Source organism: Lasioglossum baleicum, chromosome 13 (assembly GCF_051020765.1).
Source record: "Lasioglossum baleicum chromosome 13, iyLasBale1, whole genome shotgun sequence".
NCBI classification, from domain to species: Eukaryota; Metazoa; Arthropoda; class Insecta; order Hymenoptera; family Halictidae; genus Lasioglossum; species Lasioglossum baleicum.
In genome coordinates, this window is record NC_134941.1 from 13,871,171 (window position 1) to 13,896,916 (window position 25,746).

A 25,746-nucleotide genomic window follows, 5' to 3' on the forward strand; every position below is an offset into this window, starting at 1 on the left:
CATTGTCTAGGTATTTGTCTGCTTATTATTTTCATCGAGTTTAGTTCAGAGTCACTGCCGCACGTCTGTTGGGGAATGTTTACAGTTGTAATTCAGTTATTTATCTATTACGAATTTGAATAATTTGTATATTTACAAATACGATATTTACAGCTCACAATAAATTTATCATGTTACTTCTTTGAAGGTTTATTTAGATCTGATTTGTACAAAAGAAATTTGTTGATTAGAAATGATGAATGAACGAATAAATATTTACAATGTATATAGATTGGACCCAGCCAATAGACCCAGCTTCGGATAACATGCCGTGTTCCAAGATTACATCGTCTACCAGATAACGGATGTGGGCAAAGTGCTATAGTATGTTGAGAAGTACCACGAAGCTAAAGTGTACCTAGAGAGGAAAGGGGAACCGTCGCCGTATCTCATTCTGTATAAATATTCATGGAAACTGTAACTGTAATATGTATATATATAAATATATTTGATTTTATTACCCGTTTATTTTTACTTTACTCTTATTATTTTAAATATGGCTAATTCATTTTGTCAATCATAATTTAGAAAAAGTGAAATTCTAATGTAGACGTCGATAATATGAAATCTGTATTTATTTCCTCACGACTTACTTTATTTGAATAAAAGAATAGTAAAAGAACAATATATCTTACTAAGATCTGGTTTACATGTAATACTCTCGGCGAAATCGCAAACCATGAATAATATAAATCGCAATAGAGTCGTGTACCTACTACTCGATACGGGCCAATCAGATTTCTAAATCGATCAGAATATCTTCCAAAGGATAGTTTTCATTGGTCGAAGAATTGTTGCTTTTTGCTTTCATCATTTCGCGTTGCGTACACTTATTTTATTGGGATGCCTACAAGTTGAACGTGTAAAAAAATAATATAATTATATATTATTACATGTACACACATGTACATGTAACATAGCTATAGCTAATATAGCGAGCTAATATAGTTCGAGCAGGTATGAATAATTCACGTATTTGTCAGTAAAGACATAAATTGTTTTCTCTGCAAGTGCAAATGTGTGTGCGTGCGGTGGTGTACGAAAGAGGTAAATACCTATATATTTAGTGTGGGTTGTCCTCGTTATACGTACGACGAAGGCATGTGGTGTGTCCATTAATTGATCTACTTTCCTCTTTTCTGTTTTTCTCTTTTTCTTTGAATTGTATAGCTTTTCAATGAATTTCGAAGAATGAATTTATAAAAAGTGAGACAAGGTAACAACGAGAGGGGGAGAGAGAGAGAGAGTTGCTCGCCGAAACGAAACAATTATCGAGAGCACGTCAACGTATACATAGCTTGGAGGCTACCACTCGTAAAACGATGTATGATCCTTTTCTTCTTCATTGGTTCTCGTACATTTTGACCAGGAATAATCGCTTTTGAACGAGCGCGCATACCTACAAATTTTCGAGTACTTGTCGAGAATCGTTCTCGAACAAGTCGTACGCGGAACAAGGTTGTAGCGTATTTTGATATCCATCGACTAGGGAAATATTCTAACGTATTTAGATTCGTTCGCGTTCTCGATACAATTGTACTTTATCTAGATTTTCGGCAACGAGTTCGACGTGTTTTCATTACCATTTCGAAAACTCTCCTCGACAATGGAAAATATTATCGAATTGAAATCGACGAACGTTCCGCGCGTATCCGAGAATGTTGCTTGAACGTAAGCTCAATCCTTTTCGAAATTACCGATTTCGATAATTGTCCCTTTCTTCTCGAGTTCGTCGTGATTTTTCTATCGAATATCTTACTATCTATCCTCTTCGTTAGCTTTCTGATCGTTCGGTGCTCTTTTTTTTTTTTTGACCCGTCGATACTGCGTTTGCGACGTTCACGATTCTTAGTCGCCGTCAAGATTCAGTTTCAGCTTCGATAACAAACACTGTCGCTTCGTACAACACGTATGCTTTCACTCTCTTTGTTGGCTGATTATTCTAGATAATGGTTATTATACATGTTTAGAACATTTTGTACATGCAAAGTGTAGGTTATGCAGATCGTCTGCACAGTAATGTAATGAATAGCTGTGGGAACTCTAATATTAGCACAAAGCTACGAGGATCCAAGTGTTTGGAGATACAGGAAGAATCTGTTGGTAATAATCGAGCTACAGAGTTAGATAAAGGAGACGTCAATGCGCTGAGCAGTTACAATACAAATGATTTTAATGCTTCGCGTGGCCCACTGGTCATTTGTCAAAGGAATTCGAATCATTACTCGTCTGATCACAGCTTCTCCAGGTTCAAACCCAGGTGAAATATTTACTGTACCAAATTTCTAAGAGTTCTATGGTTTCTCCTTTACAATCAATTCATTCAATTATAGAATCAGCGGTGTTCCACGCAATGAGTTTCGAATGGCTCGTGGTGGCAGTTCCGGAGACCGTGCCAGAGGCGCGTTACGGGGCAGAGCTTTTAAGAAGACGCCTGTCGAGCGAGACTCGAATTTGGAAACCAATTATTACTCTACAGCTAGACCCAAATTTCAAGAATCGCTGAAGAACCAGGAAAACTCGCAGGGAAAGTATTACGATGACAAACGAATAAATGGTTGGCACCACAAAATTATCTACAGCAGGCAGCTCCAACTTGTTCTTGTTGACTTGCGAGCTACAAGTTTGAACTCCCTGGTCTATGCCGGAACTAACGTTCAAGTACAGTTTCCTCATAATCCAGCTGTTTCGGTCGTGTTGCAGAAGACTCTAGAATTTCGAAACTCTTGAGGAGATTATGCCGAGAAGAAGATTACGATCATTTTATCCTGCTGTGCAAGCAAGCGCAGGAAGGTATAATAGCGGCTGAGAATCAGAGATACATACGTCGAAATTTGGAAGTGATCTGCGAAAGTCTACTGGATATGTTGCACACAGGGCCTGGACCCGAAGCGAAGCAGCAAATCGCCAAGTGTCTGGGTCGTGTCGGATATGCAGCCGAACAGGATTTCAAACGGTAAGAGTCGATCGAGAAGTAGAAACAATTCCAGTCTGTGTTTATCCTTGCAAATTATTCAATTTTAAAGAATGAAATTAAGAATTTTAAGAAATTCTATAAATTTGCTCATCATTGCATTAATCGGTATCGTTGTTTATAGATTACATACAATAATCAGTATCTGTTTTGTATTCCCAGATATATGGATTGGGTCTTCAGCAAGTACTCGCTGGAGCGGAAGGAGGACATCAAATACCTGTTGATTAAATCATTCGTGGAAGTGTTCAAGATGGACGCAGAGGCACCAAGATTAAAAGAATTTTCAGTGGTATTGCCATTTGATTTACATCATTGTTTCGCAATTGACCTCATACGAGATCAGTCTTCTTCTATCATGTTTATTGTTTTCAGCTGATGATGTCGCAGTTACAATCAACATTAGAGAACGTCGATCGATCGGACTTATTGGTGGCAACGGTAGACGCGATACTGTTGATCATGGAATCGTATCCCGAAACGTTCTCGAATCATTTTCGCGATACCGTCGACATACTGGTCGGTTGGCATATAGATTCAACTCAACAGAAGGCGATCGCGAGTTACGCTAGTCGCAGCTTGCAGAGATTACGAACATTTTGGATAGCCGATTTGCAGTTCACCTTAACGTTGTTGGGACAATTTCTAGAGGATATGGAGAGTTACGACGAGGAGTTGACTTTACCAGAACCTGGCAGAAGTTCACCTGCCGATGAAACATCTCCGACACCACGGGAATGCATCCTTCGTATCACGTCGTTGATCTCTGTGTTCAATACGGTCACGAAAAGCATATCCGAGCATTTGAATCCGAACGTGACACCGAACGTGCAATGGTCGTTTTTGACCGATTGTTTATCGAAAATGCTGAAAACAGTAGTGAAAGCTATCGAACTGAACGACGACTGCGAAACTTCGATCTCGAGTTGCGCTCTGACAGTCGAGAACGCCGACGAGCTGATGAAACGGGTAAAAGCCGCAGGCGTCACCGTTCCATCGCCGCCTCGTCGAAATTTCAACAAATCTGAATCGGCTGAGGAAAACGTGCTCGAGATGCTGAGATCGTTGAAACTCGACAAGAACGAGGTGAAGAATTTGAAGCTCAGCATCGAGAGAGAACCGTGGTCGAAAGAGAAACAGGAGCCGCTGTTGAACTTTATACGGTGGTTGCAATCGAGAGAAACAAAACGAAAGGACAATCTAGATTTGACCGAGGAGAAGGAAGAGTTGATTGTAACTGCAAACGAGTGCGCTTTTCTCCTGTTGGGTCACCTTCAGAGTCGTACAACGAAGAACCACGAGTTGCTCTACAAGTTTATCGATCTTCAGCTGAAAAGAATCCACATGTTCTGGGACGACACGATAATATCCATGCTGAACACCGTTTCGAAAATAATCAAAGAAGTCTCGGCGAATTTACCATTGGAATTGGTGCACAAATTGCTGGGAAAGGATTCGGCGTTACTCAAATTGAGATTCCGGGATTCTATTACTATACAAAATGCTAGCCTCCGTGTTTACCATAGCTTGCTCAGTTTGAAGAATATTCCGTTGCTGCAGGAATCGTATCGTTACATATTGTCTGATCTGGAGGTCGCGTACAGGCTTGTGTTGGCTGACATTGAGAGTTTGGTGCCCGACAATCCGCTGCTCGACGGGATCCATTACAAGAAGAAAGACGCAGAGATCGTGATTACATTCTTGTTGCGGGCTTTATCCGATATAGGTAAAGCGATTACTTTCTGAAACTTCCAAGGCGATGAGAATCAAAGTTTTGAAGCTTCTAATTAAAGCTTGTTTTATTTTTTATATTCTGTGAAAATGACATAACATGAAACTCGTAAGCTACAACTTCGTACGATTCGAAGACTTCGAATCTTCGAAGAATCGGAGCTTCGGAAAAGCAACAGCCCTTCAAATGCAACCGTGTAATCTTCGAACATTTTCCAGCGAACGCGAGTAACTCTATCATCGGTATGTGGGCGTTGAAACCAAGCATTCTCGAACTGTTGGCTGTAAAGTTGAGACCTTACGACAGCAGCTTGTCGATTACCAGTCCGTTCTTACAATACAGTATATTGTATTTGCTGTACGCTCACTGTTCCAGGTAAGACGACGATATCGATCATACGATTGTCGATGTGAATCAAATTCGATTGATTGTTCTTGTAATCTTCACCCAATGATATTCCTCTGTTCTAGATACAATCATTTCGTACCGAGTTCCAGTTTAATAACAGGAACCACCGCGTGTCGTCCGATAGACATGTTTCCAGGTGCACTGGATGTACCGACTACATCCCCAACCAGTGGTCATCTGTCTATAATTCTACATTTGATCGCTAAGAGTTTCAATCAGCATACCCCAGAGCAAACTTTGCTGTTGTTGTCGACATGGATGCAAGAAATTTGTTTGCAATCAGAAAATTATATCGGTATACTAAGTAAAACGACCGAGTACGAACGTGTTTTGGAGAGTCTCATTGCTTGCGGAGCTAGTACCGATTCCGATATCTCCATTGCTGTTTGCGAACTCTTTGAAATGATGGTGAGCGCTAAGAACGTAACATGGGGAGAGGACGTTTATTCGTCTATAGTGGACTTGGCGACGTTACACTTGGCATCGCGAGATCAGATCTTACGAGACAAGTATGGTTCTTTGTTGACACGCTTGCCTCTAAATATAGTGGTACCGAAGCTGAACACGGAATGTTTGCTGTCGGACACGAAGGTGAGTTGAGAATTAGGATAAGGATTGGTGATCCCTGTATTTAAATACACGTGTACAAGTGTATTTCACACGTATATTCAAATACACGTGCACTAACGTATCCACATTTTCATTCGTATTGATTTTTAGGATACAGTTACTAATTTTATCAAAGCAAACTTCTTGCCAGTTCTACAATTCTCAGATGTTTCAATTTATTGTTGTACGAACAATCGCAGAATTCGTGAAACCATAGTCTCGATACATAAATTAATATAAATGTTTGAAAAATTATATAAATTAAAATAAGGATGCATTTTGATGCACGTGTATTTAAAATGACATGCAGTATAAACTACGTGTATGTCAATACACGTGTGTTATTAATACACGTTCAAAACCACGATCTCTAATAAGGATAAGAATAAGGATCGCTACGCGTCTGTTCGCAGAAGCATCAAGGGATTAAGGATTATTCGCGGGAATCGTTGACTCTTGCGAAGAGATTGCATATGCGTGGAAATAGCAACGGAGAGATGCAAGCACAGCATTTTAAGACCTACATGGCTTTTTTATTGCAAGAACAATGCTTGGACGCATCCGGGCTAACGGAATTATTTACCCTGTGCTGGCCGATCATGTGAGTACAATATCGAAACGATAAATAATAAAGAACCGATGGTGGTAAATATAATGTAGGCGTAGATTGTAGAATTACAGTAAAGTCGCGATCTAAGCGCTACAATTCGCCCAACCTGTTCTCGATTTTCTGGTTCGGTCGCGTGACGATGCACTTCTGATTTTTCCCTAGATCCGAGAGTGAGCCTACGAGGAAGATGTACCGGTTAGGAGTCGCGAATCGCTCCTTTTTATATTTCTGGGCGGGTTTCGAAGCGGCTCAGCATTGCGTGAACAACAAACTCCGCACATCCTTGGGAAAACCGCAAGAAACGTTCACATCAATCGAAAGCGCTTTGAAGACGTTGGCCCGCGAGATATCGTACAACGTGGAGACAACGAGAAAGGAGAAACGAAGTTTGGACGATTTACTGGGCGAACATAGTCGAGTCCGACTATTGATCGAGTTTCTCGAGCACCTGGAGAGAGTGATCCATAACGCAGCAGAGGGATGCGCGTTGGCTTTGCCACCACTTTCCAAACCAGTCCGAACCTTTTTCCATACGAACAAGTCGACTTGCAAAGAATGGTTGAATCGAATTCGTCTGGCGTTGTGCGTGGTTTCGCTGCATTCTGGACTGGCTGGCAGCGCTCTGAGAAACAGTGGACGGTTGCTGGAGGATCTGAGCAACAGCGACAACACGCACGGTATCGAGTTCGAGAGGGCTACTCTGTGCACGGCTCAAGCATTAGTGATGCTAGGCGAGGCGGAAGCGTTGCAAGGACTGTACGTTTACACGAAGGAGAAAGAGAGAAAGTTTCCTTGGTTGAAAGCCGCGATGGAAGAAGCTGCAGGTCATTACGAATCCGCTGCCGAGGCGTACAAATTGATTATCGAGGAGCAAATGGCAGCAAGAAGAAAGGATTCCGAACACAAGATGGAGCAAGAATACAACGACGGTCGTGGAGGATACAACGGACAGAACCGCGAAGGCGATGCTGACATTGGTGGCGATGGTGATGCCAATGACAATAGTAATCGCGATGGCGATGACGATGATTGCGAAGGTGATGGGGACGACGATGGTAACGATAATGGTAATGGCGACGGTGATATCGATGTTGACGTCGATGTCGATGATGTGGATGTCGATGTTGACGTCGATAGCGAAGGTGAAGGTGATGTTGAAGACGAAGGCGGAGAAGACGATGAAGATGAAGAGGAAGATGAAGACGAAGGCGATGAAGACATTGAAGGTGACGGGAAGGGCGACGCTGTGGGTGAAGGTGACGGCGAGGGCAATGGCGACGGCGATGGCGCTGGTGAAGGAGAAGGAGAAGCTGACGGAGACGGCGACGGAATAGAGTGCTTCGGCGTTAGCGTAAGCGGAAACGGGAGCGGAAGTGGAGGCATGATCGGCAGCGGGGGCGAGGAACTTGGCTCTGCGGAGAAAGAGAAGAACGTGAAGCCCGAGGGCGACAGTCAGCTACTAGGTTTCTGTATGCAACGATTATCGAAGTGTTACGAAGCGGTGAGCGATTGGTCTCGCCTGGAAGCGTGGAAGCAGCAGGAGGCTCGTCTCCTCGCTCGAGACAAGAGCAGCAACGTGGGCAAGCAACTGCAAGCGGAGAGCAGCGATTGTAAACGAGCGAAGTGTTTGAAGATGTTCGAAGAAGGTGAAACAATAGCTCTGGACGATCTGACTAATTGGAACTTCTTGGAGAACGAGACGGAGAAGCCTGGCAATTGGAGTTGCGCGAAAACATTGGTGGAATGCAACGACACTCTGACGAACATAGCGCTCCGAATTCGCATAAACGACCGGCACGATTACTTCCAGGAGAAAGTGGAGCGGTGTCGCAGGGTGGCAGCTAAGACTATGGAGGAGGGTTTGCGAAACGTGTTGTCGGATTACTTGAACGAGTCGATACTGATCCGGTATTCGGCGAACGCGTTGAAGGAGCTGCTGCGATCCGGTCGGAGAGAGAACCTGGCTGCGTTTCAATTGTACAAAACGGAGAAACTAGAGCGGATGGACTCGCGTATTCTCACGAGAATTCTCTGGTGGTCGGAGTACTTTGAGACAACGGGAGAAGGGGGAAAAGAGGACGAAGGGAACGGAGACGGACGAAGAATCGCTCGCAACTGCGAGAACGGTGTGGCGAGCGAGGTGGCCGATCTGCGACTGCACATCGTTCGAACTGCCAGAAAGGAAGGAAACTTCGAATTAGCGAAACGGGAACTTGTGAATTACTTGCGGTCGGAGCAAGAGGTTTGCCGCATCGAGGGGAAGAAGAGAGGCTTCGAACGCGTGGATCTCGACTTCGATCGAGTAACCGCCGACGCTTTGAGGAACGTGATGCGCGTGAAATGGTCGAAGAACAACATGCGCGCTTTTCGGGAGTACTCGAAGCTGCTGTACGACATGGAATACGTCGACAAGGCGTTGAAAGTTTGTAGCGCGACGGCGCTGGGGATCTCGCGTGCTATCGTGGACGGAGAACGGTCGGCGGACTTGAGGGAGAACGGGACCAGGCTGCTTCTCACTCTGGGCAAGTGGATTCAGCAGCAAGAAGCTGGGATCACGGAGAACATTCAGCTGGAACAGTTGCTGGAATTCGAAGCTTTGCACAACGACGGTTTGATGACGAAGCTGTTCGGCTCGACCACAGACTCGATACCAGTCTCGGACATGATAATCGGCAAGCTGATGCAACTGGGAGTGAACCAGTGCCCAGATTTGCCGGTCGCGTGGTGCAGCTTCGCTAGTTGGTGCTACAAATGGGGCAGGAAGATCGTCGACAACTCGAACACGGCTCGACTAACCGATTCCGACAGGTCTGCTATACGAGACATGCTTCCATTCGAGACCGGCGAGGCTGATCTTATGGCGATCTTCTCCATACTGAGTCAGAGCAAAACCATTCCCGAAGACGAAGGTGACATAATTGACACGATTAACGACATCAACACCTCCGATATGATAGAGAACCAGCTAAGAAACGTACCGATACTGAGGCTAGCCAGCCCCGAACGCCTCGGAATGCTCGTTGACGTCTGGAAGCAAGCCCAGAAGAGAATCTACTCGTACTACGAGCTCTCCGCGAATGCCTACTTCAAGTACTTACAGCTAGCCGCGAACAAGGAGACCAACGACTGCGACACGATCACCGCTACGCTTAGGCTGCTGCGATTGGTCGTAAAACACGCCCTGGAGCTGCAGAATGTACTCGAATCCGGACTCTCCTCGACTCCCACTGCTCCCTGGAAACAAATAATACCGCAGCTGTTTTCTAGGCTCAGTCACCCGGAGGCTTACGTGCGAACTCGAGTTTCAGAGCTGTTGTGCAGAGTCGCGGAAAATTCTCCGCATCTGATCACATTCCCTGCGGTTGTAGGAGCGGTCTCTGGCCAGAGGAAGAGCTGCGACAAAGTTCTGTACGCGAAAACTGAGAACAGTTCGACTCAGAACGATCTGTGCTTCATCGAGGAGGAGAGAGGGTTGTTGGACCATGAGGACGACGAAGAGAAGATCGAGAAGGAAGGAGGCACTGCTATGAAAGGCGACGAGTCTGCAGATGCCGACGGAGACGCGGACGGAGACGTCGATGCTGACGAAGACGGCGACGAGGAGGAGGAAGAGGGTTATCAGGATCAAGACGAACACGAGAAATTCATGGACTGCTGCTTCTCGCAGCTGGTCGACTGCCTGTCGAATAGAATTCAAGATTCAGTAGAACAGATCAAGATCTTGGTGAGAGAGCTGCGTCGAATCACGTTGTTGTGGGATGAATTATGGCTGGCTACTCTCTGCCAACATCATACAGAGATCTCGAAGAGGTTCGAGCAGCTGGAGATTGAGGTGCAGAAGGTGCAAGACAACGTCTGGTTGAGCGCTGACGAGAAGGATCGGTTGATCGCTGAGAAGCACAGGATCATATTGAAGCCGGTGGTGTTCATCTTAGAAAATTTATTCGCCATGACCTCTGTCCCGGCTGAGACGCCGCACGAGAAAACCTTTCAGGAGAAGTTTGGTCCCTCGATCGAAGAAGCGATCGGCAAGCTGACCAATCCCAAGAACCCAGCGAAACCTCAGATCGCCAATCTCTGTCTGAAGCAATTGGAAAGCAAGTTGGCGCAACGCGTTCATCGACGCGCTGCTTATTCTCTCGCTATGAATGATATCAGCCCAGTGTTGGCTAATTTGAGAAACACGCGCATCGCTATGCCAGGCGTGGCTGCGAACGATAATAGAATCATCACGATCCAATCCGTCGATAACAATGTACAGATATTGCCTACCAAGACCAAGCCGAAGAAACTGATTTTCCACGGTTCCGACGGACATGTTTACACATATCTGTTCAAGGGATTGGAGGATCTTCACTTGGACGAGAGAATCATGCAGTTTTTAAGCATATGTAATACAATGATGTCGAAGAAGGGTGATTCCAAGCAGGTATACAGAGCTCGACACTATTCGGTTATACCGTTAGGCCCGAGGTCTGGATTGATACAATGGGTCGACGGTGTCACACCGCTGTTCGTTCTATACAAGAAATGGCAACAAAGAGAGAACTCTATGACTAACAAGACTGGCAGTACTGCGATCTTACGACCGTCCGAACTCTTTTACAACAAGTTGACACCGTTGCTGAAAGAACGGGGAATCGGCTTGGAAAATAGAAAGGAATGGCCAGCACAAGTTCTGAAACAGGTCCTGGCTGAGTTGATGGCCGAAACTCCGAAGGATCTGTTGGCAAAGTTAGTGCATCTCTTCTTCTTCTTCCTTTTGATTTTTTCCATTACTTCTGCTTGTTACCTGTAACCGTTATTTGTGATCTTACAGGGAGATTTGGTGCAACAGCATCGACGCTGGAAACTGGTGGCAGGCAACCAAGAATTACTCTTACTCGGTCGCCGTGATGTCGATTATTGGTTACATCATTGGTTTGGGCGATCGGCACTTGGACAACGTGCTCGTAGACCTGAACACGGGCGAAGTAGTTCATATCGATTACAATGTATGCTTCGAGAAGGGCAAGACGTTACGAGTGCCCGAGAAGGTGCCTTTCAGGATGACTCCGAATATTAAAACGGCGCTGGGCGTTACCGGTGTCGAGGTACGACGATCAACGATGTTATTGACGAACTATAACAACTACAGATCGTGGTTTTGAACGTGTATCTAAATACACGAAATAGGGGTCTCTGGTAGCAACGCTACATTTTCTAATCTCGTTCCAGGGCATATTTCGGCTAGCTTGCGAGCATACTCTTCGCGTGATGAGACGAGGTCGCGAAACTCTGCTTACTTTGCTCGAGGCGTTCGTCTACGATCCATTGGTGGATTGGCGAGCTGGCGCCGACAATAGTATCGCGAGTTACGGAGCATGTCAAGCCAGAGCGAGGTGCACCGGCATAGGAAGGAAACAACTGGAGCAGGAATTAACGCGAGCAATGTTTGCCGTGCGGACGGCAGAGATGCGAGCCGAATGGCTGGCGAACAGGTTCGCATCTATTTCCTTATTTTCTCATAATTTCGTTGATCGGATCGGATCAATCAGTCGTTTCGTTTCCAGGGACGAACTGATCAAGGTGTTTCCATCTCTGTGCCACCGTTTGAATTGTTGGATGGACGCAAGCGAAATCACGCGTCAGTGTCGGGAATTGCTTCAGGATAGACACCAGCAGCTCGCGTTGGTGAAGGAAGCTCAGGCGATGGGACGCAATCATCCGTTGTATTCGGTGATAAAACGTTACAACTCTTTCAAGAGAGCGCGCGATGCCCACGAAAAGGCGAAGGCCGCGTTGAAAGAGAGAATAGAGGACTGCGAGAAACAGATCAACATGCACAATGTAAGTACGAGAACCATGCTAGAGTTGGTCATCGATAGTGTCGTAAGTAAGCAAGTCAAGCAAATAAAGAATCACCGTTTTCAGCTAGCGCTTTCGGCGATAAGAGGCGTCCAATTGGGGCAATGGTTGTCGGAATTGGGAACGTCGACAACTTCGGAGGAGCACGTGGTGTTCGACTTGGTGAAGGAATTTCTACAGAACGCTGGCCAAAGTCAAATGATTGTTCAGTGCGAACAATCAGAAAACGAGCTGACTCAATTAGCCACGCAACAGTCTATCTTGATAAGAAGCTGTCTGGACCTTTTGAGCCAGTACTCGGCGATCTGTAACTTGTACCCGTTGAGTATCATGTCTCAACACCGTACGGTACTGTACCACGGTTGGGCGAACAAACTGTTGAACTCTGGGAACGTGGACGGTTGCCGCGAAGTGATGGCGCAGTTTGAAAGTACCTTCGACCCGTTAAAGAGCACGAACAGCCAGCACGTGCAGCAGATACTAACGTTCTCTTACCAAATGCAAGGGATTCTGAACGAGGCGAACGAGAGATGGAAGAAAGCGTACGAGAGAATGGTTTCGGAAGGGTTGCCGGAATCGGTGGGCAGAATCGAGAAAGCGTACACAGAATCTAGAGTGCAGATCCAGGGGTTCCTGAGGCGGGAAAAGGGAGCAGAAAGAGCACTCGAATGCGTGAACATAACCGCTCTGTGTGCCTTGAACAAAAGATACTTGATGATGGAGGTGGCAGCAAAGTGCGCCGGTGATTGTCTTGTCGATCTAACGTCTAGAGAAGGAGACTGGTTTTTGGACGAGATGCGGTTGATGTCGTCGTTGATCTCAGAACTGGTCACCTTGATACCCGAATGCCACAAGGCGAACAACGATCCTAGGATATCGTTGGTGTTGAAATGTTTAAGAGGATCCGATTACATTTACAAGGGGCTGCAGGAGCTGAATTACAATTTCCACACGATCATCCTTCCGGAAGCGATGAAGACGATCATCACCGAGGAGCCAACCGTGATCAGGATGATCGGCGAGTTAACAGAGATCATCGTGTCGCCAGGGATACCGCTCGGTGAGATCCTGGGACAGTTGGAGATGCATCTGCGGTTTACTGTGATGGAGATGGACAGTCCTCACGCGATGATGCAGAGTGTTGTCAACAGCATGAGGCTGCGATTCGAGGCGTTGCTGTCTCGAACAGCTGAGATCGAGGAACCGAATCAGGATGAGACGTTGACGCCCGGTCAGATGTTGTTGATGGGCTTCAACGGACTGTTCGAGAAGCTCCAGATGGAGGGGAACGCGTTGATTGGTACTTTGAGCACGCTGGACATTCCCGCAGCTTGGAGAAAAATCGATCAGATCAGGGAAGCGAAGGAAATGTCTGCGCCGATATTCAACAAAGCCGCGTGCCAGGTTCTTGAGGATATATTCCTGGTGAAACGACTGCACACTATTCAAGAGTTCTTCATGATGTGCAGGGATATCGCGACCGCGTTCAAAGGCGGTCTGGCGAACCTCTACGACGACGAACGGTTGAATAAACCTATTCGAATTTTTACGGCGGACTACGTGTCCAGGCAATTGCTCGGCGTCACTTCTCAAACGTTGGCGATCGCGCTTTGTCTCCTGCTGCAAAGAATGGGACTCAGCGTCACCACCGAGATCGAGCAGCGTGATATTGGAGCAGAGAGCAAAGTATCTCTGGAAGAGCTTTGCAGAAAGGTTGTCGATCTATGCCTGAAGAGAGGCTCGTTCTCGGGTTCCGTTCTCGCGCAAGCTAGCGCACTCAGCAGCACTCTTGAAAGTGCTTGGCGACGAAAACAAACCGCAAGATTGACGCAGCAATGCGTTGAAGTGGCCAGAGCTAGTATGCAGCGGTTGCAACTGCAGCTGACCGCTCAGCATTGGCTGCACGAGGACAGCTTGCTCCTCCGACCGAATTTGAATCTTAATCTAAATTTGAATCTGAATCTGAATCTTAATCTAATCAATCCTCTGAGTAAGTATGTCCGCTATACTATTAGGTTGTTGCATATTTCCGATTTTTAGCAGTGACATTAAACAAACGCAATTTTGTACTTGATTCTATTACGGTAAAAATATGAAGATTGTTATCTTGGTTCTGATGTCCTTTTTACCATCAACGACTACTACGTTAATTAATCACCAAATTTTCACCAAAAATCACACAATGCTATCGCCAATAAGTTTTCTAAGAGTTGCATTCTAAAATCGGACATTTCATACGCAACAACCTAATATGTCCGCATAGTACAACTCGATAACCAAGTCGATACCAACTAACTTTCTTTTTCAGATCGTTCGGCGTTCATGTTGGAATTACGCAAGACCGCTGCCGGTCTTTCCAGCCTGCAGTCACGCGTGTGCGAAGCCCGGGAGCAACAACAAAATCTCGTGTCGAGCGCCGTGCAACGTTTAAAATGGGCAGCTGGAGCGAATCCGGCTCTCGGCGAAGTGATGTCGGCGTTCGACAACGCCGTGCTTTCCTCGTGCGAGAAGCTTACCCGGCAGCATAATCTCGCGACCAACGTCGTCAATGCTTGCAACTCTATATTGCATTACGAAGCACTGAGAACTCGAACGTCGGAGAGCGTAACTCACGACGCGAATTTCGTCAAGCTGGTGAAACACTGGGAGGAGAGTTGTGTCTTAACCATGAGTTTAACCATTACCGTAACCGCGATCGAGGAGAGCCTGGTCGAACTGCTACCGATGGAAAGCACCGTTGACATCAATTGGCTCAAACAAGCCGAGAGATTCATCTCCGAAGCGATTCTCGACGTTCAGAAAAAGTTACAGGAGAAACAAGAATGCTTGCACGCCGCTCAAGAACGTTTACGCGAACAGATCTCGAATCTGCAGAACGTCTTGACCGAACATCACAGATTGATGTCCGACGTTCGGATTCTATTACGAACCATGGCTAAGCAAGAGAATATTACCGGGCTTCAGGAGTTTCTCTGTTCGTATCGATCCTTTACCGAAAGCGTATCTGCGATCGTGAAAGAACTCGAATCCGATTGTCTAGACGCGAACAGAGGGAGAACAATCAAACAACAATTGGAAAGTATGGCGACCGTAGTGCCGAGTTTGTACAATGAATTGCTAGAATTCGCGAATGAGAAAAAACTAAATACTGGCAAACTGCTTGACAAGTCCAAGGATGAAAGGTCCGAGAAAGGGAATCTCGAGAAGGAGAGAGCTCGAGAGAGAGGTAAAAAGGGCAAAAGCTTGGTCACGGTTAGGGCAAACAGAAAGAAAAAGTTAATTAGGCAAGAGGGAGTGTGCCACAGTCCGAGGAAGGGAATTCAGTTGACCAGAGATCCGACCACGGGGAAAGGTGAGCCTTCAATCATTTCTTTCCTTTATCCGTCTACAGTGTCCACACTAGTTGTATTGCTGTACTGCTGGACAAAATGATAAGACACTGTGTATGTTTCTATATTATGTACATTTGAAACAAGGAAAACAGAGTCTTATCCTTTAATGCGGCACTGTATTACAATCACGATTATTCATCGATCTATTCGTTTTCCACGCAGCTGTCCAAGAACGGAACGCGTACGCGCTGAACGTTTGGCGTCGTATTCGAATGAAGCTGGAAGGCCGCGATCCACATCCGTCCCGCAAGTACACCACAGCCGAGCAAGTAGAGTACGTGATACGCGAAGCTCAGAGCACTGACAATTTAGCCCTTTTGTACGAGGGTTGGACACCGTGGGTTTGAACGAAAGGTGGTTGACGCGTTCGCGTCGATGGTTCAATGTTCGTTACACACGGTACCAGAGTTTGTACCGTTCTGCGCTCTACGCTCTACGCTCTACGCTCGACAGAGCTAGCTCTCTGTTCGATCAGGTGTGAAGTACCTTCATCGTCATCTGGAAGAGAAAGTTCACTACGCCCGCGAGGATACCGTTCGAGAGTTCGGTAACGTGCGTCCATCTACAAAAAGGAATAATTCTGCGCGATGCACGATACACGTGACACGTGATCAACGATCCGCGATCCAACCGGTTTGATCTGGCACCGGTTCTATGATTATCTCAAATTACTCAAAACACTATCGTCGGTACCGCGCCTGTCGTGTACTCTACCAAAGTTTGTCCGTCTGTCCTTTCTCATTTTTATCTACACTCCGGTCTTATCCTAATTATTTACCACCGACCCTACCTATTATTTACCCATTTACTTACCCAGACAGTGGAACGCTACAAACTTTCAACAGTCGTTCTGAACTCTACAAATTGTTGCATTGCAAACGAAAAATTTCATTTTACCGTGTATTCACGTCGATCTTGAATTTGGGAAAAGCATAGAATCCGTCGCTCAATTTTTGAAATAAAACGGGGACAACGACTGCGAAGTTCAGTCGACGATGCGGAGGAACTCGATGACGATTAACGGCGTCGATGACGACGACGCTCGAGACTTTGAAGAGAACATCTGTGACGTGTTGTCTACCACGAACGTGATTCGTTCGAAGAAAACGACCCTTCTCTGAACTGAAATTTCTTTCATTTGATCAATTTATCCATGAAATCTCTTTCGTGTCGTCCGTTGACTAGTCGCTCATTCGCTTTAACAAAAAGACGAATGGAGAAAAGACAAACTGTTCACCGCTTGATCAGCGGTCATAGTTTGAAATCAACCTGCAACTTTTCACCAAGATAATTGCCGACACTGTTAAATAGTCTTGCTTCTTGAGAATGACTGAAACAACTTGAAAACATGAAAAAGAACTCCGGTGGTAATCGTACGATCCGACGGTACTCTTCGTTTGTCCGCGATAACAACTAATTTTCTAACTATACAGGTATCAGAAACACAGTCGTATATTTTAAGGAAATTCAGAAAATTAGGAAACTGTTTTATTTGTTGAGTAACTGTGACGTACTTGATATTTTAGTCGGAACAAACGTACCGTGACGTTGGAACAAAACGCCTCAGTACACGTACTTACAGTGACTCCCATCAATATTCGGACGCTCTCAAAAAATTAAGGTCCAATATTAAAAAAGCTGCAATATATAACTTTTAGTATTTTCTCTGCAATTTTTTCCCCCCCGTTCTGTAGCGAACCAATTGTTCTAACTTCTCGAAAAAGCTCAAATCGTATGGTCCAATATTTAAAAAGTTATCGTCTTTTTAAAAGAGTATTCGAATATTAGTAGGAATCACTGTAAATATACATGCCAGCCTGTAATATAAAATGTTATCGCGCCCAAATCAAATCTTTCTCTCCGATCGCAGTTATAGAGATAACATACAACGCGAATTTTCAGTAACAAACAACACTTTTCTTTATCAGACTTCGTTTCGAAAAATCAGTGAAGTATAGACATTTATACTTGCTCCTCTATACGTACAATTAATGGTAGTGCAACGCTACTGCATCGTACAGCCGTACAGATAACAGTCAGAGTAATAATCTTCCAAGGAAAAAATCATCAAGAAAGAGAAGGAAACGATAATACCGCTGCCAACATTCGACATTCGAAATAATTCTGTTTGTTCTCTTATTAAAGATACACGATACCACCGAACAAAACTAACATTTTAGTCATTCATTTCGCGTTTCTCTCCCATTTTTGTTTCATTTATTCTTTTGTTGCGGATCAGGAGCAGAGATAAGGTCGCACTTTGTAACCAATAAAGTTTACGATATATACGAAAAATAACGAGAAGTATATATTTCCTTCAACTGAATTACAATATCTGAAATCTTCTATATTTTACCATTTTCTTTCATCTTTCCATATTTCCTCCTAGCGTGTGCTCATCATAACGCCGTATCACGGTTTCACCGGATCGAAAAGTTTCACTTTCTCGATTCTTTCATTTTAGTTATGACTGGCTATAAAAAAAGAGATCCAACTATCGATGAACGTACATTCTTTTTTAATAAATTACATTGTAATTCAACTGTATATTATTATACAATATTGTAAACTTTAATCGTTATATTACAACTTCGTATCACATTGTTACTTATTCAACCAGCGTTGTACACGATGCGACAGGTCCCGAAAGAAACAAAATGTTGCATCGCATGCTTCGCGATTATTCAGTTACATGCAACTACGGATTTCTGCTGCCAGGCAAACTTTTGTCAAACTATAAATCTGATCTCTCTCGTATCTCGAACGAAACCCAACGAGAAATAACGTCGTTGTAGCAACGGAATTATGAATTATCCAACTGATATAATCTGTACACAACATTGATTCGCTTCGATCGACTGCGAGTTACTTCAAGTATGTTCTTTCATCAGCTGATCGATCTGTGTTTTGTAGACATCCTTGACATCTTGAAGGTCTAAACGCAGCTCTTCGTTTTCCTCCATTTTTTCACCGCACATTTGCAACAACGCGTCGTATCTTGTTTGGATGTCTTGCAAGTTCTCGTTCAAAACAGTTATATGCGAGACCTTGTTATTCAGTTCTTCGATTTTTAAGGTCAACGTAGACAGTTCTGTATTGAGCGCATCTCTCTCTACATTTCGACGCGACAGTTCCCACTGAAGTTGTTGTATCTCACCTACGGGAGCGAAGTTATCAGTTCAAATTATCGCGAATTATTATAAGGATGGTAACGAGATGCAGTGGGTATACCAAGTATTCGTAAGTAGACCTTTTGAAAACGAATCTTTTCAAAATTGGACCTCACATTACAGGCACAGGTAAAGAATTTAAAAATCGTGACTTTTACTTTTTCCATCGCAATGATAACCAATAACAATTAAAAAAAAATATACATTAGCTAGTAAACTATCCCTTCTAACGTCTCAAAAAGACTGAAGCTGTTGGATTATCGCGTAATGATTAATGTATAACATTATACATCGGAACACAATTTAGACTTTTGCTAAAATTCAATGAGAGATATTGCTCCAATAAAAATAACGAGAATGCAGGATACAACAATGGCATCTGTAGCTGCAATGGACGCTTAAAAACCTACCGTCCTTCTGTTTCAGTTGCGCTTGCAAGTTTTCAAATATAGACGTATTACTCGATCCAGCTCTGAGATAGTCGTACACCATCGCGCCCCTTTCGCTGCCCTCGTCGACAGCCTCGGAATCGCACAACTAAAAAATGTCGGACAATTCAACAGAATGCAATTTTACAGTTGACCATTGACAGTTTACGGTTTTTTGCATTACCGGCCAAATAAGGTCTATCGCGTTCGGAGAGGTCTGTAGATTCGCAGTTTCTGTGGTAGGACTTTGAGGATTCTGGGACTCGTTACGGTCAACTCGTTTTTGCTCAGAGATTGCGTTGTTCTTCCTTTTCTCTGCATCCGTGGCTGCCTTTTCTACAGCCAACTTGTTTTCTAACGCCACTATCTCTCTATTCAGTTCCATTATCTGCGAGGAGTGGGACTGCTCGAGCGTTTCTATCGTCCGCCGATATCTGAAAACGTAAGACTGATTCAGAAGTGTAATTCGGTAGAGGAAGAAGATATCTTTAAAGTTTCTATACCGGACAGTTTCCTCCGTTAGCCTCTCTTTTTCTATCGTTAACTCGTCGTACGATTCTTGCAATCGTGACAGCTCAACCTCCTTCGCAGAGAATTTTGATTCTAATTGGTGTAACTTCGAATTTAAATTAACAGATTCTTCTTTCAAGTAGCGATTCGTCTCGATCAAATGCTCCACTTTCGTCTGCAGTTCGAGATTCTTTTCCGACAACGCTTTCTCCTGTTTCATGAAATTGTTGCATTTTTGCGTTAGATTCGTATGAAGTTGTTCCAACTGTCTGACCAAAGGTTTCGTAGCCGTAGACACCGATTCCGAAAGTTCTTCGCTTCTGGTTTCGGCTGCCTCTAAACGCTTCAATAGTTCGTTGTTTTCATGCTTGAAGAACTCTTCTTTTCTAAACGAGGAACAACAAGACGAAAATATATTATACGAAATACACAATATACCTACGTGTACACGTATACATATATGTAGTATTTACTTGGCGTGCATTTCTTTCGATTCCCGCAATCTTAATTTCAATTCTTCAACTTGCGCCAGCAGTTGACACGATTCTCCAGCGTTATTCGTAGCATCTTTCAGTTCTGCCTCCGTTGCCAACAACAGTTTCTTCGTTTCTATTAGATCCCTGCAATTCAGTTAATCATAAAATCAAAGAATATCGAAGTAGACGAGTATTCTGACACTAACATTTTCGTCGCATCCAAACTCGTCTTGTAAGCGTCCATCTTGTGCAGAGTGTTGTCCAATTTTTCTTGCAAAGTTAAGATTTCTTTCTCCTGTTTCTTCGTTTTCGCTGTCAGCATATGAACAGCCTCTATCTGAGTTCTTTCGACTTCCTCTTTTGCGTGCAACGATTTCTTCAAACGTTCCACCTCCAATGTTTGCTCATCTATCAACTGCCTACGGTTATTCAACATCGAAATGTAAGTAACTACTTATATACTCTCTCTCAATATACACAGACACACTCTCTCGCTACATACTTTTGACTCTTTATCGAAGCGTCACTCTCCTTCTCCTTAATTCGCAATTTTTTAATAATGTTACTATGCTGAAGCTGCTGCTTGCTCAACTTGTCTCCTTCCTCCCTAAGCTCCTTAATGATTTCATCCTTCTCGGCGCTCAATGTGTACATCTCTTGAGACGACAAACGCGTAGCTGCTTCCGTTTTCAGTTGTTCCAAATTTTTCCGCAACGAGTCTCGTTCTCGTATCGCTTGTTGAAACTTTCTTTCCAGCGCAGACAACCGTTGAGTGTACTCGTCAGCTATTTGATTCAAGTTCTGGCTTTGTTCCGCGTATTTCTCAAAGTTGTCTAGTTGTCTGTAAAATCGTGATCGATAAGTTCATCGGTAAACGAGAAACAAAGTCCAAAGTCTACAAAAAAAAAAACTGAAAAGTACGATTGAATAAAAAGCATAAATACACTTGTGAAAAATATACTTTTTCATATTGCTGTTCTGTTCGTGCAATTCCATATTCATCCTGCTGACGTCGATCAGTTTCGATTCTCTCGCTTCTAATATCTCGGTCATCTCTTGTATACGTTTCAATAGCGTTTCTATCTCGAGATTCGTTTCGTCCGATCCCACGCTAATTTCGCTCAACTCTCTGGAATGTCCTCTGGATTTTAAGGTCTTCGTTAAAAGATCACTGCCCTTCGCTGATTGCGATCTCGTCAGACTCTGACGTGACTGCGTCGAACTCGAATCACCGTTTGGGCTTCTCAAACAAACGAATTTCTCTTCTTAGCAAATTTGAAGACGGTAAACGTAACGGCAGGTTGCTAACTATGGCCATTACTAGACAACGGATTTGATGCATTTACGACAAAAATGAATAGGTGCAATTTCAAACAGTAAAAATATTAGAAAATTTTTATTTCGCATAGAGATCCGCTGTCCAGCCATTACTACTGCTGACACCTGCACGTAGGACATTACATAGATGCATAGGAATGCCTACGCCTATACCTATACTTATACCTGGATATGATTTCAATATCACTAGAAGTGGTGGTTTCCAATTCATCCCCGCTAGTGTGACCGCTGGTTTGATCTGAACCAATTTTGACCAAATCAGATCGACTGAAACAAACGAACCATAATCAATCTTTCGCAAGGCTTTTCCTTTCTTTTCTTTCTTCAAAATACCTCTCCGAGGAAATAGGCGAATTCTCCCGAGGCATATCCGAGCTTTGTCCTTCCATCTCCATGATTTCGCCGACTTTCTCAATCATCGCATCCGCTAACATTGTCTTCACGTACGAGCTAGCCGTTAGAGGTGGTTCTGTTATCTTCCCTTCCGGTTTGTGAACCTGCGTCGCGTTATCCTCTGAATTGCTTTCGATCAAAGTCCCTTCGCAACTCGAATCCGTTGACATTAAATGATGGTCCATGATATCGATTGTGTCAGATTTCAACGGATACGGGTGTACAACATCTTCGCTGGTGGAATATCGTTCGGATTCTTCTTGGCCTGATGCTGATGCCAGTATCGGTGTCGGTTCCGATTTCGACTCCGGCTCCGGTTCCATCTCACTTTCCTGCTCTGTTTCTGGTTCTGCTGGCTCTATAGTCGTGTTTATCAGCAGATCGATACCTTTCCTATCCGTTTCTGGCTTTTTGCTAGTTAAAACTCCATCAATGCTCGTATACGTTTGCTCCGTTGATTTACGGATTGGTTGGGTGGTGATCGCTTCAATTGGTAAATGTAGATTAGGCTTCTCTTTAACGGTGTCTAGATTCGGACACGGATGCGTCTCCGTGCAAAGTATCATCGAGACTTGTTTACCGCTTAGAGGAATCTCTGTCCGTTGCTGTTGTACCAGAGGTTCGAATATAGTTGCAACAGTGCTCTCCGAGGCAGACGTATAAGAATCCTCGGCTAAACTCGGTTCGTCTGGTTCATCCAGATAACTGGTGGCTTCTATGTTCTCCGCCGGATATGTTCTTAAATTTTGCCCGATCAGTGATGACAAAAGCTTTCCCCCATGCGTATGTGTCCCCAGCTCTCCGTGGCTCTGCGTAGGATAGGCACTAGTCGATGCAGATAGCGACGGTGACGATGTACTCTCCATACTTGCACACAAATCATTGTGAAGCGTTTTGGCTTCTTCCAATGGAGATTCGTACGGAGAAATGTCGGAGGATGACAGATACCTCTGACTCGCATCTTCAATTGGAATCTGTTCGATGTTATCATCTTCCCAGCAAGGTGTCACCGAGTCGTCTCTGTCTAGCGCTGAACACGTTTCGGAACGCAATGGATCTACTGGCGACAGATACGGACTACTATCGCTCTTCCAATCTCCTAAAATTTCCACGGAACTTGGAGAGGTAATTAAACTGTCCGGCAATATTTCTACAGACTCGGAATTTAGCTTAGTACTGTTGGCACCCACGCCAGAGGGACTCGCTGAATCACCAATGGAACTGCTGTCCAACTCTGGAGTGGTAGTGCAATCAGTGTTCGATCGAGAACCCAGAATTTCAACGCTTTCCAAGCTCTTCTTATCGTTTTCTGATGAAACTAACAACATATTGTCGGCCTCCTCGTCTTGGCTCTTCGATATCTGTTGGCACGCATCTTTCTGCTCGCATTCCGTACCAGTGGTTCGAATATTCGCGATACCATCCTCTTTCGATAAACTTGCTATAGAATCTGAGTCCTCCATGCTCGTTCCTGCCACCCGTTCCTCCGTTTCATCTTCCATTCCAGATATTACGTCCTTCGCTTCATTCGTGTTTGACAATTCTGATACGTCCAACTCCGGACACGACGTATCTTTTTCTGTTGTACTCTTAGACCAACTTTGAGTTTTACTAGTACGATCCTCAGAGAAGGATAACGACGACGTAAGTCTAGCCCTTTGTCTATTTCCAGTGAATGTGTTTTGCAAAGACTTGGATTGAACAATTCGTCTCTGATCGCTATCCCCTTCCCTATACTTCGGAGATTCGAAAAACGACCCTGTAAAACTACCCCATATGCTGTTGCTTGCTTCTTGTTTGGATTCTTTATTTTTATCGCTCGGAACAACATCCTCATCGCTCTTCAATCCCCACGACACAAAGAAGTCCGACCCATCTTCCACACGACGTTCCAAAACTAACTTCTGCTCCGCTTCTTCTTCTTCCTCCTTGATATCCAACGCTTTGTCGATCGTTTTTTGAGCTTCTTTCAGGGCAGATTTGGCCAAATTGGCAAATCCTGTGGCATCAAACCAGCTCATTCTTTGCGGTGTCTAAAACTAAGCGGAAAATGTATTATACATGCTACACAGGCTACACAAGGGTTAATATAATGTAAAGTCGGGCAATTCGTTTGAAGAAGTAACTCACGTTGCATATTAAAATAATATTACGTTTAGTTTAAAAGTGTGTTCATATGAGAACACAATTGTACACGACAGTTGTAGGTTAGAGTAACGAAGCAACGATGTCAACGTTTGCTTTTCAGAAAGCTTTACATTGCTTTACACGATCTTGCCAAGGATCATCGATCTCTTTGTACATTTGTACATAGAACTGTCTACGAAAAAGCTGTAAAGGAAAGATCAGACGAATAAAACAACGAAGATGACATTCGTCGCATTGATGTATCGTAGACTAGGATTACAAGCATGATAGCTGAAGAACGTTGCTCTTCGGAATGGATAGCATGTTATACATTATAAGTATATAAATACTCGTGTATAACATACATACATGATTACTGTACTCAACGGTTCAAATAAACCGACTTTCACCCGAAACAACACTATTTTCATAGGTACACCGCATACACACATACATATGTAGAAGTGTTACGCGCATACGGACTACATGTTGTAAGTAAGTATGCTTACTATTGTACTATTGTACTACTGTGTTATGTACTTATACTGAATGTATTTGTATGCGTATTGATGCGTATGCGCGTATACACCATTGAAACACGTAATTTATGTTCGACGTTTTTTATGTTCGATGCTGTTACCAAACTTTGCTCTTGATGACACATGTACGATGAAATAGATAAATATTATAGATTGGAAATCATCCTGAATCATTCGTTCGCAGACCCGTGTCACATTCGAAATTTTGGAATATCCACTTGTCACGGATACACACTATTTATATACAGCAATAACATACATTACATATTACGTAAACGTTGGCATCGCGAAACAAATTGAAACAAATTACAAAAACGGTAACGTCTTTATCGAATCAACGTAATCGACAAGCAGGCGATAAATTGGTTCAAATTTCCAAAGTAAGGAACAGGAAAACATATTCCATGAAAATGTATACGTGTTGCTTTTTATCGTTTCCGTGCTTGAAAAGTTTCCAACCTACCTATATATGTAGATTCCTATCGGAATCTTTTCCGTTGTCCATATTTCGTCGACGGATATCGCTGTAACAATGTCAGAAAACTTTGACGTGTCGCTATAGCGAATATGTATACATATTCGCACGTACGCAGTATAATGTATATGTACGTATATGTGTACGTATATACATATTATACGTATCGGAAGGTATATTGTACCGATACCACGGTAAATGTAAAATGTTTACTGCACTATTGGAAAAGACGCATTATTGTTAAACAGATGCTCTATATTCGAGAAAATCGATGGGTTTCGATCGAGCCGCATAAAAACATTATTAGCGGGGTTGTTACCAACAGCTCCAGTGGCGCAATTGGTTAGCGCACGGTACTTATAAGACAGTGACTAGTGAGCAATGCCGGGGTTGTGAGTTCGAGCCTCACCTGGAGCATTTTTTTTTCTTACAAGTTTAATCTGTTATCTTGAAATTACGGTTGATTCTATGCATGTCTGATACGGATTCCATGGCGAATATGAATAAATAGTGACAATAACACCAACGGAAAGATGAGTATATTGGGAAATATATATATATATATACACACATGTATATATTTATTTCATTCCATATTATGTTTATTCGAGATCATATATTTGTAATTTCTTATCAGGCTGTTCAATTCTGCTTTACGAAAGCCGAATCGGTATGTACC

At 43.8% G+C, this 25,746-nt stretch overlaps 2 protein-coding genes and 1 non-coding gene across 9 annotated transcripts; 2 read left to right on the forward strand and 1 right to left on the reverse strand.

Annotated features, from left to right (window-relative positions):
• Positions 1–853: 853 nt before the first annotated feature.
• On the forward strand, positions 854–17,957 carry Nonc (serine/threonine-protein kinase Smg1). 5 transcript variants are annotated; one of them, XM_076436355.1, is made up of 16 exons: positions 854–1,363; positions 2,035–2,299; positions 2,373–2,596; positions 2,743–2,995; positions 3,176–3,305; positions 3,389–4,739; positions 4,964–5,120; positions 5,216–5,744; positions 6,176–6,363; positions 6,535–11,106; positions 11,192–11,465; positions 11,590–11,852; positions 11,925–12,201; positions 12,286–14,209; positions 14,528–15,571; positions 15,774–17,957. In XM_076436355.1, exons 2-16 carry the CDS (start codon positions 2,064–2,066, stop codon positions 15,956–15,958), a joined length of 11,607 nt encoding a protein of 3,868 aa, XP_076292470.1. In that variant the 5' UTR covers positions 854–1,363; positions 2,035–2,063; the 3' UTR covers positions 15,959–17,957. The 5 variants fall into 5 exon arrangements, with proteins under 5 accessions (XP_076292470.1, XP_076292471.1, XP_076292468.1 ...); XM_076436356.1 differs by having other exon boundaries at positions 854–1,255; XM_076436353.1 differs by having other exon boundaries at positions 854–1,086; positions 2,010–2,299.
• Positions 17,086–25,212, reverse strand: Tmf (TATA element modulatory factor). 3 transcript variants are annotated; one of them, XM_076436381.1, is made up of 12 exons: positions 25,056–25,212; positions 24,057–24,257; positions 21,867–23,965; positions 21,699–21,800; positions 21,157–21,435; positions 20,698–21,036; positions 20,402–20,614; positions 20,193–20,339; positions 19,713–20,105; positions 19,394–19,643; positions 19,192–19,318; positions 17,086–18,768 (listed from the first exon to the last, which is right to left on the reverse strand). In XM_076436381.1, the coding sequence occupies exons 3-12, from the start codon at positions 23,945–23,947 to the stop codon at positions 18,482–18,484; spliced, it is 4,218 nt and encodes a 1,405-aa protein (XP_076292496.1). In that variant the 5' UTR covers positions 23,948–23,965; positions 24,057–24,257; positions 25,056–25,212; the 3' UTR covers positions 17,086–18,481. The 3 variants fall into 3 exon arrangements, with proteins under 3 accessions (XP_076292496.1, XP_076292494.1, XP_076292495.1); XM_076436379.1 differs by lacking the exon at positions 25,056–25,212 and adding an exon at positions 24,423–24,955; XM_076436380.1 differs by lacking the exon at positions 25,056–25,212 and adding an exon at positions 24,334–24,955.
• A 179-nt stretch (positions 25,213–25,391) lies between these two features.
• Positions 25,392–25,484, forward strand: Trnai-uau (transfer RNA isoleucine (anticodon UAU)). Its single transcript is given in 2 exon segments — positions 25,392–25,429; positions 25,449–25,484. It is a non-coding gene; the product is annotated as a tRNA-Ile (tRNA).
• The last annotated feature ends 262 nt before the right edge of the window (positions 25,485–25,746 follow it).